This window comes from Anolis carolinensis, chromosome 2 (genome assembly GCF_035594765.1).
Source record: "Anolis carolinensis isolate JA03-04 chromosome 2, rAnoCar3.1.pri, whole genome shotgun sequence".
Lineage (NCBI taxonomy): Eukaryota > Metazoa > Chordata > Lepidosauria > Squamata > Dactyloidae > Anolis > Anolis carolinensis.
Genome location: NC_085842.1, coordinates 145,880,984 through 145,898,783, shown reverse-complemented (window position 1 = coordinate 145,898,783; position 17,800 = coordinate 145,880,984). Strand labels below are relative to the sequence as shown.

Sequence of the window (17,800 nt, the reverse complement as noted above, 5' to 3'; positions counted from 1 at the left end):
TCCCCAAGAGAGGCTGGTCCAGGAAAGGCTAAGAACGTCAAAACAAACTACATGACCCCACCTTGCTGTCAGAGGAAGAAGACAGACAGCCGACCAGGGGACCAAAATTTTAAACAGTTACACTCAGCTATACTTGTGGGATTCGTCAATTGATCAAAGTTTCCTTGCAAGCCAAATCTAAAGCAAGTGGAATGAGTCTTGTGTGGCCAAGTAAAAGTTTACCCAGGATGGAAAGTGGACCTCTGACTAGTTCCAGTTGCCATGGGAACTGGAGAACTCAAAAGAGAAAATGGTAGCAGAAAATGGTGAACTGCAGAGGCATGTCCTCTGAAAACTTTGGAGATTTTGCCTGAAATCAAAGAAGAGGCTCAGCTTGAATAGAGGAAAAACTAAGCCAAGATTCAACAGATCTACTGGCAAAACATTTTACCTTCACTAGCAAACATGCTACATGACTGATCAGAAGACAAAATATGTTTTTCCTTCCCCAGGTATGCAAGGGCAGGTAAAATACGCAGGGACACAAGTCCCTGGCACTCAATCCATCACTGAGGAGACAGCCCTGTGCCCAGAAATCTCCAGGTGGCTTTGTGTATCCAACACAACACAACAACTGGATACCTCCTCGCACACTGCCTAAGAATGATTTTAGCCTGGATGACCAAGAATTATTCCAGCTTAAGGTACCAGCATTCTAAGTTTAGAAGAAAGCAGATGAAGAAAAAGGCCCTACAAATAACAGCAATTTATTACACAAGAATTGGTTTCCCTGTGAAACCGTAAAAGGACTGTTGACTTTCCCAATGGCTCTGAAAGGGCTGGCAGGTGAGGAGTAAGTCTGTGAGCAAAACTTGAGGCCCTTTACTAGCTGAGTGTGAGCTCAAGCATCTACACACAGAGGCAAATGCATGTAAACTACAAAGGAATTGGGAAATACTGAAATTGTGGTCTCTTCTGTCTGACTGGTAGGCTTTATGAATTTGTTAAGTAAACCAGTGAGCTAATGAGAAGTAATGAAGACTTAGTCATGGCTGTGAAATGCAAATTATTCTTGAGTAGCCAAGTACCATAGTAAGGATTCACTTCTTATTCCAAAATTAAACCAAAACCATGTTTCTAGTAAATATCAACGAGTGCACCCTATCCTGGTCAGCAGGAACATCCCAAGGAAATATTGCAAGTAAAATACTATGTGCCTCATGTACAACAAAAACATCAGCTGATATACTCAGCCTTAGTAAACTACAATGGTAGTTACACTCAAGTCAAATCCCAAATCTCATGTCAGTGTAGAATGGGTGTGGACAACTCTGGTGGGTCTGAGTCCAATTTACTGCCCCTGTAGCCTTCTTGAGGTTATATACATTACCCAAAGGAGCAAAAGGGAAAAACTGAAATAGTCAGTAGTGCAATTCTGGTTTTGAAAAACAGGTATTTTTATTTTAGGCTCTAGAGGAGGCAAATATTTAAGTGTTTCTGTTCTTACAGGCTTCCAAGAGAGACAACTGATATTTTTGCCAGAAAAAAAGAAGGCTAGTGGAATTGTTGGCTGAACATGGCCAAATTCCCTCACTTGTCCCACCTCTGATGTAGTGCCTGATCCCTGTTGCCACATCTGCCCTCTTTCTTCCATAACTACTTCTCCCCAAACAAGGCCCCCTACAAGTAGGTCAAGTCCAAAGGGCACAAAAACAAAAAACATCAAGTGCTAAAAACATGGCCTTATCCTTCAAGCAACCTCTCTCTCCTTCCTTTCCTGCCTCCAAGAACACTGACCACATCTGTACTTTCTACGCCTATTTGTGGTTGCATCCCCAAGTTTCTGAATGCATATTTTGACAATTTTAGCAACAAAGTCACAAGTGTGTGCCAAGGTACAGCTGTGCCAAAGAAATCCACCGTTGTTCTGTCTAGGGGTAAACTGACTGAACCCAGAAGCATCCATATGCACAGGAGCCAAAGAGTCACCCAGACCAACGGACTGGTTCTTCTACCAGCTGGGAAGAGTTTGTAGCATTCAAAGGAGAGAAGAATGTTTCTAGATTGATTTTTTTAAGTGCCAACAGAGGCCAGGCTAAAGATAATTAGCACAAGTAGCACTGGTAGAGAAGGATTCACAAAGATCTATTCTATTTATTTTGTAAGCTGGGCTGAGAATGTCAATTGACTGGGCATAAATAAGGACAGTGAATAATTTTTAATATATATTTTATTTATTTTTAAAATTTATTTCAGAAACTTATATCCCACCTTTCTCTGAGCACATACCCAAGGTGGATACAACGGAATAAAAAACATACAGTACAAAAGTTAAAACAACTCATAAAATCATAAATATTTGAAACAGGAAACATAGTTAAAATCATATAAACATTAAAACCAAGATAAAAACCCAGAGCTTTCCTATAACTTCTTTGGCTTAATTAAACGCTTTCTCGAAAAAGAATGTCTTCACCCCCTTCCGGAATGCCACTAAAGAAAGGGGCCGATCTTAGCTCTTCAGGCAGTATGTTCAACAACTGCCTGAAAATGAGACCTCCCTGGTCCTCAAGATGCATGACAGAAAGTGCCTTAGTTGATACCAAGGTCTCCCCGCTGGACCTTAATTGTCTTGTACAAGGGGACATGGTGTCTCAAGTATGCACATTTCTGTTGCTTTTATGGATAAAAAGACAAATAAATGGGTCCTAGAATACATCAAACCGAAGCAAAGATCATTAAACCGAAGCTATGATATACTGGCCATATCATAAGAAGACATCATGCTGGGTAAGGGAGAAGACAGTAAGAAAAGAGGAAAACTACATTACAGGTGGATAGACTCCATCAAGGAAGTCATAGCGCTGAACCTGCAAGACGTCGGCTGTGCTGCCGAGGACAGGGTGACTTGGAGGTCTCTCATTCAAGGCAGTATGTAACAACAAACTAGTCTGGTCTTTAGTAGTATGCCGCAGAACCTAATGAATTCTCTCAAGTTCTTCTACCATGGACGCAGAACAAGAATACAGGCTCATGGCAAAGCAGAGTCCTGCACCAACATGTTAATCTACTGAAAACTCCTTCTTACCCTCAGGGCAGTACGACAGCAATCTCACTTGCCAAACTGGGGTGACTGGGTGCCCCAAAGAAGAAAGCCTCTTTTTTCTGCATTGGGAAGCAAGCCCTGGCACCGTGGCCCTGCCCGTTCACATCCAGTGAGGAAAGCTGGGTTTCTGTACCTCTCCCCTGGGGATGTGAATCACCAACTCTGTCTGTGCATGTCGCTCAACGCTCTGTGACTCATCCCCTTTTACCCCAGGGCTGTGCAGGCATTGCCAATAGGCCTCAGGCCCTGCACCAAAACTGAATGACTGAGGTCTGCTTGGGGCACTACAGGCAGAACACATTTAATGCAGTTTCTCTCACCATAGTTCCCTAAAGAGAACTTGGATAAGGTCAGCAGGACAACATGGCTCCCCTAAAGCTAACCAAGCTCCTACACCTGTACACCTCTCTAGTGTCCTGTTTTCCAAGGACTGGCACTCAAAACTTTTGAATTCTCCTACCAAGCCAGAGACTAGAGACAGTTAATCACACCATGCAAACAGATCAGTAGCTAAGATGTAGCTCTGACCCTTGCTTACTAGTCAGCTGGAACCCAGCATACAAGTACACCTACAAGCAATCATTATGAGAAGTCTTACAATGGCAAACAGCCAAAATGGATTGCAAATATTTAAATAAAACCAAGTAGCAAATAGCACAAACTACACATCAATTGAAATAAAATGTTTTGTTCCTGTACAAATGTGAAAATAGATGGAAGTGACAGAGTGGGGCAATGCTTCTGTATCCCTGTCTTCTGTTCCCCTATCCCACATTCCAAAGCTACAAGACCACTTGTGTTGTAGCAAGAGAGTTATAGACACCAGTTAGAATTCTATTTTCTTCTCCAAAACTCCTTTTGCCCTAATTCAGTTGTGAGGAAATTTTAATTACAATCAACTCACCAAATTTGCAGCGTTAACTTTTATAGATTTGATTTGATTTTTATTTTTTTTTAGGAATATCTAGGCCAGTTAGGGTTAGGGTTAGGGTTGACCGTATGATCATCGTGAAGGACCTAAAGATTCCTAGACAGAACTTCTCTCCCATTAAAAAAAATGGGTTGTTTTATTTGCATTTTCCCCCATCTTCTTAGGGATTTTGCTCCCAACCCCTGTGGAAATTGGCCTACTCTACTATAATTTGAGAGATGGGGAAGAATAGATAGAGAGCCATAACCCCCAAATTAGTATTTCCAGGAGGTAAAAGAGTTTATTGCTACTCATTAGTTTCATGGTGCTTCTTTGAATCCTGCTCAAATACACAGTTTCCCAATTAAGGGGACAAACAGGTAAGGCAGGGGCAGCTTCCTTCTATTTCACTGCAAATACTAAAGGCCTACTAAAGATCAGCATTCAAAACCTCAAAAGAAAACAAAGCAAAACAAACTTGGTGCAACCCACAAAAGGGAGTAACTCTGGCATTTTCCTTCTGGGCTTTCCATGTTCATGTTCAGAGTGTGAGATGTGTTATCTTCCCTTCAGGAAGATGAACAAGCTCCACATGTGTGTAGCATGAGTTCCACATACATGAGGAACTTGGGTATCTTCCTGCAAAACAATGCAGGGCATGCCTCTTTTTCATTTTACTAGACTGAGGAGCAATTTTCATCTTACGCTGTTATACAGGAAGCATAAACAAGAGGATGTGCAAGTGACTCATTCAGCCTCCTACTAGTGCTTCCAAATAATGTCCAAAAATGCTCTCAGCCTCAAGTCATCATAACTCCTGTTGGGGCTATGATACCAGGATCAAGAGGCGCACACTGCCTTACTGTTTCTTCTGCGTTCTTCAACTGCTCTGGAATTGGCCGTCTCAGGTATGGGCAAACTTCTGCCCTCCAGATGTTTTAGACTTCAACTACACAAGAATTCCTAACAGTCTATACCGGCTGTTAGGAATTGAAGGAGTTGAAATCCAAAATATCTGGCAAGCCGAAGTTTGCCTATGTCTGGGCCATCTTATGCCACCAATAAGCCACACAGGATCAAAATACCCCAAAAAATGCCAATAAAAGAACAAGGCCATATCAGTAACTGTCCTGGCACTTTAACTTAATACTAAAGGCAAAGTTAGACACAACAGAAGCAACAGGCACCTCTTTTATTTTCATATGGCTACCTTGTTTATATATAAAGTGAGTGGAGAAGGGCTTTACTTTATCCATAATAGGAGCACAGAGTCACATTTCCCCCTTTTCACCTGGGTTTTCACCATAGAAATCAAGGTTAAAAAAGAAGTGTCCAAAATAAAATAAAAAAATCTGAAGCCAAATTATGGGATTACAAAACTGGAAAGGTGAGGTCTAAATACCCTAAAACAGGAGTTTCCAAACTTTTAAAGCCAAGGGTCAGTTCACGGTCCCTCCACCTGTTGGGGGGCCAGACTACAGATTGAAAAAAAAAACATGAATTCATTCCTATGCACATTGCATGTCTTATTTGTATTGCAAAAAAAAAAAACAACCATGAAAGAACAATACAATATATAAAATGAAGAACTACCTTTATCAACGTAAACATACCAGTCTTTTAATGGGAAGGGTGGGTCTGCTTTTGGATGATGAGAGAGTCAAGTTAATTAGTATTGTTGTTGTTGTGTGCCTTCAAGTCATTCAGAAAGGGGCATATGCTGCCTTAAATTTCAGTGAATTTTCTTCTCTGGAGGTTTTTCAGCAGAGGCAGTGGCATGGCCATCTGTCAGGAGGGCTTTGATTGTGGCAAGGGGTCTTATAGTTGCCACCTGGCTCTCCCCTTTTCTTCCCAAGAGAGGAGCCGCAGCGAAGGGAAGCTTTTTTGGAAAATGTAGGTGAGAGAAGGAAGAGAGGGAGGGAAGCCAGACAAGCGCTCAGCCTCCAGGACCAGCCCTTCCCAGCTGTGTAGTAGTAGCGACGGTGGCCGTGAACACCTGGGGCAAGCAGGAGAATTGGGGAGCCTTACTTTGCAGAAAAATAAAGAAAAATTATGGGGGAAGAGAGAGAGAGAGAGAGAGAGAGAGAGAGAGAGAGAGAGGGAGAGGGAGAGGGAGAGAGAGAGATGGGGTCACTGGAATAGCATGCCCAAGACCGGAGCCACCCGAGAAGGAGACGCTTAGTTGGGGAGAAGGGACACAAAAAAACTGCCATCTCTCTTTCTCTCTCTCCTCCTGAGGAGCCTACCTTTTCCAGGCCCTGATCCCCACAAAGGAAGGAAGGAACGAAGAGAGGAAAGAAGCCAATAAAGAGAGGGAAGAAGGAAGGAAGTCAAGGAGGTAGGAAAGAAGAAAGGGAGGGAGAGAGGGAGGCCTGGAAAGAGAGGACCAGTGAAATTTGAACAGGGGCCGCAATTGGCCTCTGGGCAGGACTTTGGTCATGCCTGCCCTAAAAGGAACCAGACCCTGTCTGATCTTGGAAGCTAAGCAGAGTCAGCCTTGTTTAGCACTTGGGTCGGAGACCACCAAAAAATACCAGGTACTACATGCTGTATTACCAAGGAAGGAACTGGCAAAATCACCTCTGAGTATTTCTTGCTAGGAAAACCCTTTGCTAATCATGGAGTCGCCATATTTACTTTACGTATGCAATGTGAAGGCACACAGAAAAAGTTGGGGGGGGGGGGGGAAGGGGATAGAAACAAGGGAACAAAAAAGGATTTTGTGTCTCTCCTTATGCACGGCATTTCCCAGTAAAGTAAGTGTCCTTTTCATGGTCCTATCACAAAGTCCTAAGAAATTAGTCATACAAATAGGGACTTTTGTGAAACCAAAACACAGCCATCAAACAATGGCAATATAGATAGCCCAAGGAAAAGCTGATCTGGACAGATACATTGGTAGTCAACCCAATGCATCAACAGTTCAAACAGTGACACTGTTTTGTAATCTAAACACACACACACACACACACACACACACACGTATTTGTGTGTGTGTGTGTGTGTGTGTGTGTATGCAGCCACATGCATTTTCCTAATTTTAAAAGGAAACGAACACCCTTTAATTTGGCTCTGGAGGTGTAGGAATTGTATCTGGAATCAGTTCTTTTCCTCTGTGGCTGACAGACAAAACCTGAAATTCAAGACACACAATGAGTACTGACAACTCAAATGCTGAACCTGCTGCTGACAAAAGATACATATTCTCTTGACAGTTTCCAAATGAGAGCACATTAAAAGAAAGGTGTTTTTCCAAACAGTGATGATTACTCATTGAAAATTATAAGAAATTGCCTACTCCATAAGACTGCAGGGATGGCATGCATTCATGTGTCCTATATGATATTGTATCATGGAATAAACTAATTCAAAGCAAGAACTATGCATGTGCTTTTAAATCACCAACTGACTTATGCAACTCCATGAATTTCATAAGGTTTTCATACACAAGGACTACTCAGAAATGGGTTTGGCAGCAACTTCCTCTGAGATATAGCCTACAACATCAGGTATTTATTAGTAGTCTCCCAGGGCTGAACCACTTAGTTTCCAAAATTAGATGACATCTGGTACTTTTTGGGTATTTACGCCACTACATAACAAGACGACAGAAATTTAAACCTTAGTTTTGGGATATATTGGTTGGATGCTGAGATTTTACTGTGTTCTATTCCTGTGATGATTTGGGAGTCTAAACTGAATGGAATTTACTATCATTAAAGTAGGTATAGGGTTGTAGCCTAAGAGAATCAAGTCTTCTTGTGCTAGTTTCCCTATCTCTCGTAAAGCAATAAATACCTAGTGAATCCCATCCGGCCTGTATCTCAAAAGATAACAGAAACTAAGGGCCAAAACTCCAAGAAGCCTCAATTCAAGAATTAAAATAAATATGCCCATTTACAAGTATTGACTATGCAAGTATACAGGTTACAAGCAGAAATGTTATATTCTCATTCTTTCTCTTTTTTATATTTAAATTGTCTCTTTGTGACTGAACAGGTTAAGGGGCAAACATACCAAAGCACCAAAGCTGTAAAAAAAAACCATCAAAGTCATGCATTTTTAGTCCTGTATGCTTCTTCCTGTAAAAAAAATACTAAATACTTTTAAAATTAAAATCAAGACAGATGAGACTCTGTGGCAACTACTAAACTTGGAATTTAAAATTGCAACCTGTATTGTATAACTGTGACATCTCCCATCTAGTGACCTAACTTCTTATATGAGGCCACACACTAAGCCCATTCCACATCCCAAGGCAGTTTTGGGGGTCAGCCTCCCTACTGCTGATTCCAGAACTACTGTATTTCTTCAATTCTAAGATGCAATTTTTTCCTATATAAACATATCTAAAATTGGGTAAAAAAGGTAAAGGTTTCCCCTGATGTTAAGTCCAGTCATGTCTGACTCTGGGAGTTGATGCTCATCTCCATTTCTAAGCCGAAGAGCAGCGTTGCCCGTAGACACCTCCAAGGTCATGTGGCCGGCATGACTGTATGGAGCGCCGTACATCTTATTGGGTACATCTTATGTATTTTTGGTGGTGGTGGTGGCACTGAAAGAAGGGTGTGTCTTAAATTCAATAACGTATTATAATTGAGGAAATACGGTATTTACTTTCCCCTCTACTCTGTACACCCTTCTAGGTAGATAAAACTAAGGACATAATTTCCCAAGAACATATATTCACATTCATTTTTAAATGAGTGACAGTTTTTATGCAAGCCCCACCTACCTTTCTTTTCCAAACAAAAGCCAGACCATTGGAGGGGGGGGGGCATACTAATTGAAAACCACCCATTGTCCACCCCTTTTGATTTGGCATTACCTGGCCTAAAAGGAGACCGCCCCTTTAAGAGGCCTCTTTGCAGGTGTTTAGAGGAGGAGGGAAGGGGGAGAGGAGGAGGAGGAGGACAGCATTTTCCCTTTAGCGCTGGGCACTCCCAGGCTCTCCACCCAACCTGTCTGACAGGTTTCAGACCATGCTGCCAAGCGCTCTTTTTCTTTTTTTCTTCCTCTTTCCTGAACCCCCAGGAGAAGGTATCCAGAGCACCCCCAGAAACGCCTACTGCTTTTGAAAATCCCTGAACACTTGGCGAAGAGCCCATTCCAGTGCCAGACAGACGGCAGCAATCTGTCCTAGGACTCCAGATCAGGGTTTCCGGCTGGCTGCTAGTACTTTCTTGTCCTGTCTGGTCCCATCCAGGAATCCAGGCCAGGCCTTCCACCTCCCAGTGATTCACCTGTTCTGGGCGTGGCGGCTGCAGGCAGATCCACCTGTCCTGGATTCCAACACAGGCAGCACCAAGCCAAGCACACCATTCACTGAATTCATTTATGCACCTGCCATTTGGCCAAAGAACTGAATTCGGCAGCAGAAGGTTCAGGGCAAAACACATCAAGGCCAATAGCTCCAGACCATTGAATGCAGCAGCTGGTGGAGCAGCCAGTTAAACCACTGAGCTGCTGAACTTGCTGACCAAAAGATCTGTGGTTCGAATCTAGGGAGCAGGGTGAGCTCCTGCTGTTATCCCCAGCTTCTGTCAACCTAGCAGTTCGAATACATGCAAATGTGAGTAGATCAATAGGTATCACTTCAGCAGAAAAATGATGACACTCCATGCAGTCATGCTGGCCACATGAGCTTGAAGGCATCTACGAGCAACGCCGGCTCTTCGGCTTAGAAATGGAGATAAGCACCACCACCCAGAGCCAAGGCATGACTAGACTTAATGTCCAGAGAATCTTTTATCTTTACTATTGAATGTAAAACAGTCAGAAAAGTAGTGTGTGTTTGTGCGTAAGAGAGAAATTGACAGACCACCAAGTGTCATGTGACCTGGCTCGATCATCAGGCTATGAAGAAGAAGAATTCATGAGCAGCAATGCATTATGACATCAAATTCATTACAATTAAGCCATCCAACAAATCAGAAAGTCTGTCCTTCCCTCCTTTTTTTGACTTGTCATTATGATCCAGGCTACTGAAATTCAGTGTATATTACAAAAGTAATACAAAATAATCCCACAACATCTTTCTAACTTCCCAACCATGACCATCTATGGGCAAGGAACAAAACGGGAAAAGATAGAGGTCCATAGTCACAGAGGTCCATGCAGGACTTTAATTCTGACAACCAGGTTGAGAACATCTGGATAAGCCTTAAGGGAATGGGAACTGAAAAATATGTAGCTGTGGGGTCTACTACAGACCACCAAGCCAGACTGAAGACCTGGATGAAGCCTTTCTTGAACAGATGACCAAACGTGCAGAAAGGAGAGATATTGAGATAATAGATAATTTCAACTATTCTGATGTTTGCTGGAAAACAAACAGTCAAGAGTATAAAGTCCAACAAATTCCTCAGTTGCCTTGCAGACAATTGTCCAGAAAATGGAACAGGCAACAGGGAATGCAGGGAATGCTGTGGATGTAGCAAATCTTGATTTCAGTAAAGTGCTTGACAAGGTCCTCCAAGATCGTCTTGTAAAAAAAAAACTAGAAAAATGTGGGCCAGACAATACTACTGTTTGGTGGATTTGTAATTGATTAAGCAACCGAACCCAAAGGGTTCCTCTTCAGCCTGAAAAGAAGTGACTAATGGAGTGCCGCATGGTTCTGTCCTGGCCCAGTACTGTTCAACATCTTTATTAATTACTTGGATGAAAATTTAGTAGTTGGTAACAAATTCAGAGGGATAGCTAAGACAGGATCAGAATTCAAAACGACCTTAACAAATTAGAGAGCTGGGCCAAAACTAACAAAATGAATTTCAACAAGGAAAAATGTAGGATGCTTCACTTAGGCAGAAAAAATAAAATGCACAGATACCGCATGGGTGATGCCTGGCTCAACAAAAGTACATGTGAAAAAGATCTTGGAGTCTTTGTGGACAACAAGTTGAACATGAGCCAACAGCGTGATGCAGCAGCTAAAAAAGTCATTGGGATTTGGGCTACATCAAAGGAGTATAGTGTCTAGATTGAGGGAAGTCATGGTGCCTCTCTACTCTGTTTTGGTTAGGCTTCACCTGGAATACTGTATCCAGTTCTGAGCACCACAGTTTAAAAGAGATATTGACAAGCTGGAAGGTGTCCAGAGGAGGGCAACTAAAATGATCAAAGGTCTGGAGACCATGCCCTATGAGGAACATCTTAAAGAACTGGGCATGTTTAGCCTGCAGAAGAGAAGGCTGAGAGGAAACATGATTGCCTTGTTTATATATTTGAATGGCTGTCATAAGGAAGAGGGAGCAGGCTGCCCTGGAGACTAGGACTCGAAACAATGAGTTCAAATTACAGGAATGGAGATTCCACTTGAACATTAGGAAGAACTTCCTCACTGTGAGGGCTATTCAGCAGTGGAACTCTCTTCTTTGGAGTATAGTGGAAACTCCTTCCTTGGAGGTTTTTAAACAAATGGCCATCTGTCAGGGGTACTTTGTGCTTCTCCTGCATGGCAGAGGGTTGGACTGGATGTCCCATGTGGTTTCCTCCAACTCTGATTTTATGATTCTAATTTCCTACATTCTCATTTTTACTTAAAAGCAGCTACAGACAGCTCTAGATTTAATTGGGGTGAAGCCTTTTCCAGTTCCAAAAGCCACTATACCTGCACAACTGCTATAACCTGTATGTTTTCTACTGAGGGACTAATTAGTAATTTGGGGAGTGACTAAGATTGGGAAAGAAGGGAAGGATTAAACACTATATCCATGCACACACCACAGATGGTGATCATCATTTTAACTCTCAGTGTGCCCGTAAGAGCCAAGATGAATCAAACCAGAGACCTATCAAAACTAACATTCTATTCATATTGTAGTCAACCAAATACATCTGGGAAGTCCATGCTAGCAGGACGTGAATGCAATTAACATCTTCTCATTTATCTTTCCAGCAAATACTATTCAGAGCAATACAGGATAGCATATATCCCCTCACCAGCAGCTGTTATTGATAGCCTTATCCATTTTCAATTTATCTAATCCCTTTTAAAAGTTATTCAAATTTCCTTTTGTTTCTCCAAAATCTCCCAGCACCCAGTGGATGACCACAGGTTCTAGTTATTACAAGGTTGGGGAAAAGACACAAACACACACACAGCCAGCAAAGATCAGATCAGGGTAAAATTGCAATTACTGATCCCAGGTAGATCACTTTATTCTAACTTGGAATCACATTTAACATTTTAACATCTCCAATTTGGAGAGTATCATTTATGAAGTTCTTCCCAATTGATTTTTATTTCAATCGTCCTAAAGATTCTGGTATCCTCAGCATAGTTACCCATGTCATTACTTGCCTCAAACTCTAAAACATCTACATATTAATTAAAAAGTACCAGTCTCTACCGGATATGCCTATCAAAATACCTGCATCCCTCCATTGAAAGAACCACTTATTTTTACTTTTTAGCTTCTATATTTTTAACCAGGACCACTTTTCTTATTAAAGAACAAGAGTGCTATAGTGGTTTGTATGGGCCCGGCCTGATAGGAAAGCAATGACAACCACCTCAGAACAAAACTTGCCAAGAAAACTGCTATGGCAGGGATGCTTTAGGGCAGTGGTTCTCAACCTGGGGTCCCCAGATGTTTTTGGCCTACAACTCCCAGAAACCCCAGCCAGTTTACCAGATGTTAGGATTTCTAGGAGTTGAACGCCAAAAACATCTGGGGACCCCAGGTTGAGAACCATTGCTTTAGGGTGTCCACAAGCCAGAAATGACTTGAAAGCAATCTGCAAGGTCTTCTTTTTCAAAGACTGCTACGTTTGCTCAGGAGAGTTTTCTTGCCAAAAGACTCAGGAAGTCCGAGCAAACAAACAATGGCTAGCAGATCACCTTTCACTATGTGTTTACTGACATTTTTAAAAAACTCAACGAAGCAGAGTTGTTTTTCAGGAAGATGTTTATAATGCTTTACCACCAATTTACCCAAAACAAATATTGGAATCTAATTTCCATGATCCTAGAGACAAATTACATATTTTGTTAATAAGGCAGCAATTTCACACATGGTTTAAAAAATAAAGAAACTGGTCTCAGTGATTTGATTTTTTAACCCTATTTGTTTAGAAGTATCAATAAAATATTGTTACGTTTTCCCTTTCACCTGTTTTCAGGTATAACTTTGTGACCTTTATCTTCTGCACTGAAGACACATCAACAATTGTTTAGCTTCCCTAGAATCTCTTTATCCCTTTTCAGTATTCCTTTGCTGTGACCCAACTGTCTGCCTGTCTCAGTAGTCAGTTTCCTGTTTCTGATTTAAAGTTTTCTTGATAAAAATGAATTGAAATAACCCATATTACCGTAAATAGTTATGTGTAAGTCAACCTCATGTATAAATTGAGGAGGAATCAAGATTATTGATTCCAATATAAACTCATGCGTAAGTTGAGGGTCATTCCTTAGAAAGGGGAAGTTGCCACTAGAGCTGTGCCACATGCTTATTTTAGGTTTTTCCTGGAAGAGACTAAACACTTGCTTTTTATTACTCTGCTAAGAGAAGGGGATGGTTCCTTTTTTGATAAGTTAAAGTACATCGACCCACAGGTGAGTCAACCCAGGGATTTTGGTTCAATATTTTTGGCTAAAATTTCTAGATTTTTACCTGAGTATATAAGGTAATATTCTTTTCACTCTTATGTTTCTTTCATGTTTATTCCATCCTTCCTCACATGAACTCACTGTGGCTTTGATCCTGACAATAGCCTATTTTGTCCTCCTAACAACCATGCAAGGCAATTAAAGCAGAAAATCCAACTAATCTTTCCCTTCTTCCTTGTCATTACTTCATGGCTGACCAGGAATTCAGGTTTCTGTAATGTATATCCAACATTAGATCACATTGGCTCTCATTTGATGTTGAGATTAAATTGCTCAAACGTCTCACAGCAGACTAGATGAAGAGCAGTCTGTGCTTTATAGCAAAAGCTAATGCGTAGCTGTCAGCAGGAGTACCTCCCAGTTCCCACACATCTAACATAGAGCAACTGAGCAAGATGCTCTGGCCCCTGACACAGCATGCTGCCTATTACAAGACCAGAGTTCTCTTAAACTGCACCTCACACTGTGTGTTACCATAATTCCCTAGCTATATCTCAAATCCCTTGATCTGCAACTACTGCTTTCATAATTACAAATCTATGGCTCCCATATTGTCTCACTAGTCTATCCATTACAAGCAATCATGTAAACTGGTTCAATGCACAAGCCGTTTATGAGCCCCTAAAATGGGTTGTGGAGTGATTTCACTTACATGCAGGCAGCAATCCCGTTGGAGTAGACAACACAACTCCCACCGTTTTCACAGGGTTTCTCACCATCCAAGCATTGTACACCTGTTGGAAAAGATAAGAAGTTTGGTCAGAGCATGCATTGCATTACAGCAAAGAAAACAAAATACTTTGGCTAGGAAAAACGGGAAAACAGGTATCAATCAAAACAGTTATATATCTTTCAGGTTACCCTATCCAGTCCAAACTCTGCCCTCCTTGCTAAGGATGGCCATCACTGCCATTCTATTACAGTAAAGTCTCACTTATCCAACATAAACGGGCCAGCAGAATGTTGGATAAGCGAATATCTTGGATAATAAGGAGAGATTAAGGAAAAGCCTATTAAACATCAAATTAGGTTATGATTTTACAAATTAAGCACCAAAACTTCATGTTATACAACAAATTTGACAGAAAAAGTAGTTCAATACGCAGTAATGCTGTGTAGTAATTACCGTATTTACGAATTTAGCACCAAAATATCACCATGTATTGAAAACATTGACTACAAAAAAGCGTGGATAATCCAGAATGTTGGATAAGCGAGCGTTGGATAAGTGAGACTCTACTGTACTTCCAGAGTCATGTTGGGCATAAAATAGTAATTCAAATTAGCCTTGCCTTACTTTCATCCCTGAAAAGATCACAATTCCCCAAAAACCCAACCATTGGCCATGTTGGTTAGAGGTGATGGGGGCTGAAGTACAGTATTTGAGAAGGGGAAATACTGAAGGGCCAGGAGATGAAATGATCTCACAGAGAACTCCTAGGGTTTTATATTCCTGAAACCTCTTGTCTTCAGCCTTTCATTCTCCCAAAGTTGCTTTATGCCAAACTCAGATAATCCCTCTTGCTAAGTATTATTACCACATCAACTGGCAGCAGCTCTCCGGGCTCTTGGATGGGATTAATCCCAAGGAGAGATGGCAGTGATTGGATAAATTTGCCTTCCTTCCTTTTCCCCCCTGATGACTGAGGGCAAACTCTGCAATCACATGCTTTGCCCTCAACTTCACATTTTTCTTGCTAAAATGATCATACTTGAAAATAGTTAATAACTGCTACTGGTAGTGTTAAGAATACATTCCCAAGAAACTGAAGGAATGTGAGGAATATCCCCTCACTCCATCCTATCTTAAAACTTCTGGGAATTTTACATCTCCACAAGAAAAGAAAGCGGATGCTGTTCTGCTGTAACTTCACAGAGCCACACAGGACAACATCTAGTAGCAGAAACTGGTGGAGGATGGACAAATTTCTCACAAGCTACAAATAAGCCCAGTTAGCTGGGTTTCTGCAACCTCAACACCTACATCGTTTTTAAAGAGAGCTTCATTACTCCACGTACAAAACCTATACAGAATTCCAGCATAAAAAAAAAACATGAAAGAAATATGACCATCTGCAAATTCTTACATTAGAAGAACCAGTATTTTCCCCACAGCTCATTTCCTCTGATGCTTTGTGGGAAAATGTAACAGATCCCAACTACACTGTCACTTTAAAAATCATTTACAGCACCAATGGAATAATTGCCATTTTATAGGCTACATCTGGCTTCTTTTAGTCTCCGAATTTTGAAGAGCAATACACATTTCACATGGACTATTTCCTTCCCTATGAGCATTACTCATTTTGTTGCTGCGTCATTTCTGACTGATGACGACCCTAAGGCGAATTTATGATGGGTTTTTCTTGGCAAGACTTGTTCTTAGGGGCTGAGAGTTTGTGACATGTCCAAGATCACCAGTGGATTTCCATGGCTGAGTAGAGATTTGAAGCCTGGCCTTCAGAGTTGTATCAAAACAAGCTAACCCCTTCACCACACTGGCTCTCATAAGCCCACTATTCCTCACCAAAAATGAGAAGTTGGCCTGAAACTCTGGACATTCTCTTTAAGCCTCATGGAGCAAAAATGAAAGAATGAAACAAGATGGCAGCACAGTGAAAGTGGAAGGACTCCTCCAAATTTCATCTAGGAAGTCTGATCCTTCTCACACATGTTCCTCAGGAACATGAGAAAGCCAATACTAAGAGTTCATCCCCACATACACTATTCCAAGCTGGCTTAGGTGGGGAAGCATTTACAGTCTGCATGAACTGGACATTCAACTACCACTTACTATAGAAGTGGGTGACTGTGACTCTCCAGATGTTTTAGCTAACTCCTCAAAGCCCTGGTGACAGCAGAGCAAATGGTGAGGCATTGCAGAAGTTGCAGTCCCAGAAAGACTAGAAGGCCACAGGTACGACATGTCATATTACAACAGGTAACTTTGTTCCCTCGGAGTAAAAGCAGTGGGACCAATTCAAGGTCCAATCCATGCCAAACCAACAGAAAGAAGAACCTGACATCATCTGCAACCAGGAGGGGAAATGCAGCAATTCTAGGAAGCTGGGGTCACACCAGAAGAAACAGGATTGCACCAGGATCTGTGCATGCTCTCATCACACCATGTTAAGGATTCAGCAACCCCAGGGTATTGGAATTCACTCGAGTTGTGAGACCGCCTCAAGGGATTACAGTTGTTCCCCAATAATGAATTGTTCCCCCAGATGGCCAATGGAAGCAGCTTTGACCTCGACAAATCAAGATGGGTAGCCTTTTTTATGCTGAGGCTATATTTTCAAACAGCTTGCAAATGGAGAGCCCCCTTACTCCCAGATTAATTCCCTTCTCCTCCTCCTCCTCCTCTCGCTTTAAGGAGACCGGTAAGAAAACCTATCCATGCAATGTGTTGGTCTGAGTGGGACAGGAGGAGGAGCCAATTAGCAAATTACCCAAGCCAAGCAAAGCACATTTTCTGGGGGGCCCAGGCTGGGGAAATTACAGGCAAACCCCTTTACCAGCCTGCCCTTGGAGTGGGGCGCTTGAGGGCCCCATAGAAGATCTGCAATGAGAGAAACAGCATCCCCCCTCTACCCCACCCCAATAACCTCTAGGCTCAAAAGAAGATAGTAGTGCTCTGGATCTATGAAACAAGAGAAATGCAGCTGCAGAGCAGGAGGACAGAGGCTGGAAAACCCCTCCCCTTTTCAGAGCCGAGAGAAGATGGAAGGAGCTGGGGCCCAGCTGCTTCACTCACTCTCAGCCATTTTCTAGAGACCCACTTGTAGCAGAGTGCGTGCCCAGCACACAGATCAAGTGCAGACAATGGCTCCCCTGCCCCACTCCCTGCGCCCCTCACTCTGTCGGCAGGCAGAGGCAGAAACAGCGCTGCAACAAACTGCTCTCGGCAACCCCAGATATACAGGCTCTTAGAAGATTTCAGTCCCCAAAAGGAACGTGGTGCTGCAGTTTTCAGCACTCCCTTTAATTCTACTTAAGACTTACAAAAAAGGGTGCACACAGGTAGGTTGCCTGATAATTGTTGAGTGCAAATAAGTTTCCAACAACTACAAAGATACATAGAAGCACCATCACCCACTCTCTCACACATTGATTGGAGCTGCTAAGTACCCAATGGAAAAGCATTCCCAATACTGTACATTCACATGTCACGTGTATGCATGCACACAAA

The 17,800-nt window shown here is 42.1% G+C and overlaps 1 protein-coding gene across 3 annotated transcripts in view; it reads right to left on the bottom strand.

The window, feature by feature from the left end:
• The window catches only part of notch3 (notch receptor 3), a 64,215-nt gene that overhangs the window by 32,975 nt on the left and 13,440 nt on the right, over positions 1 to 17,800 (bottom strand). For all 3 annotated transcript variants that reach the window (XM_008104238.3, XM_008104239.3, XM_008104241.3), the window contains exon 2: positions 14,261 to 14,342. In XM_008104238.3, the coding sequence (XP_008102445.1) occupies positions 14,261 to 14,342 (82 nt within the window). The remainder of the gene's footprint in view (positions 1 to 14,260; positions 14,343 to 17,800) is intronic.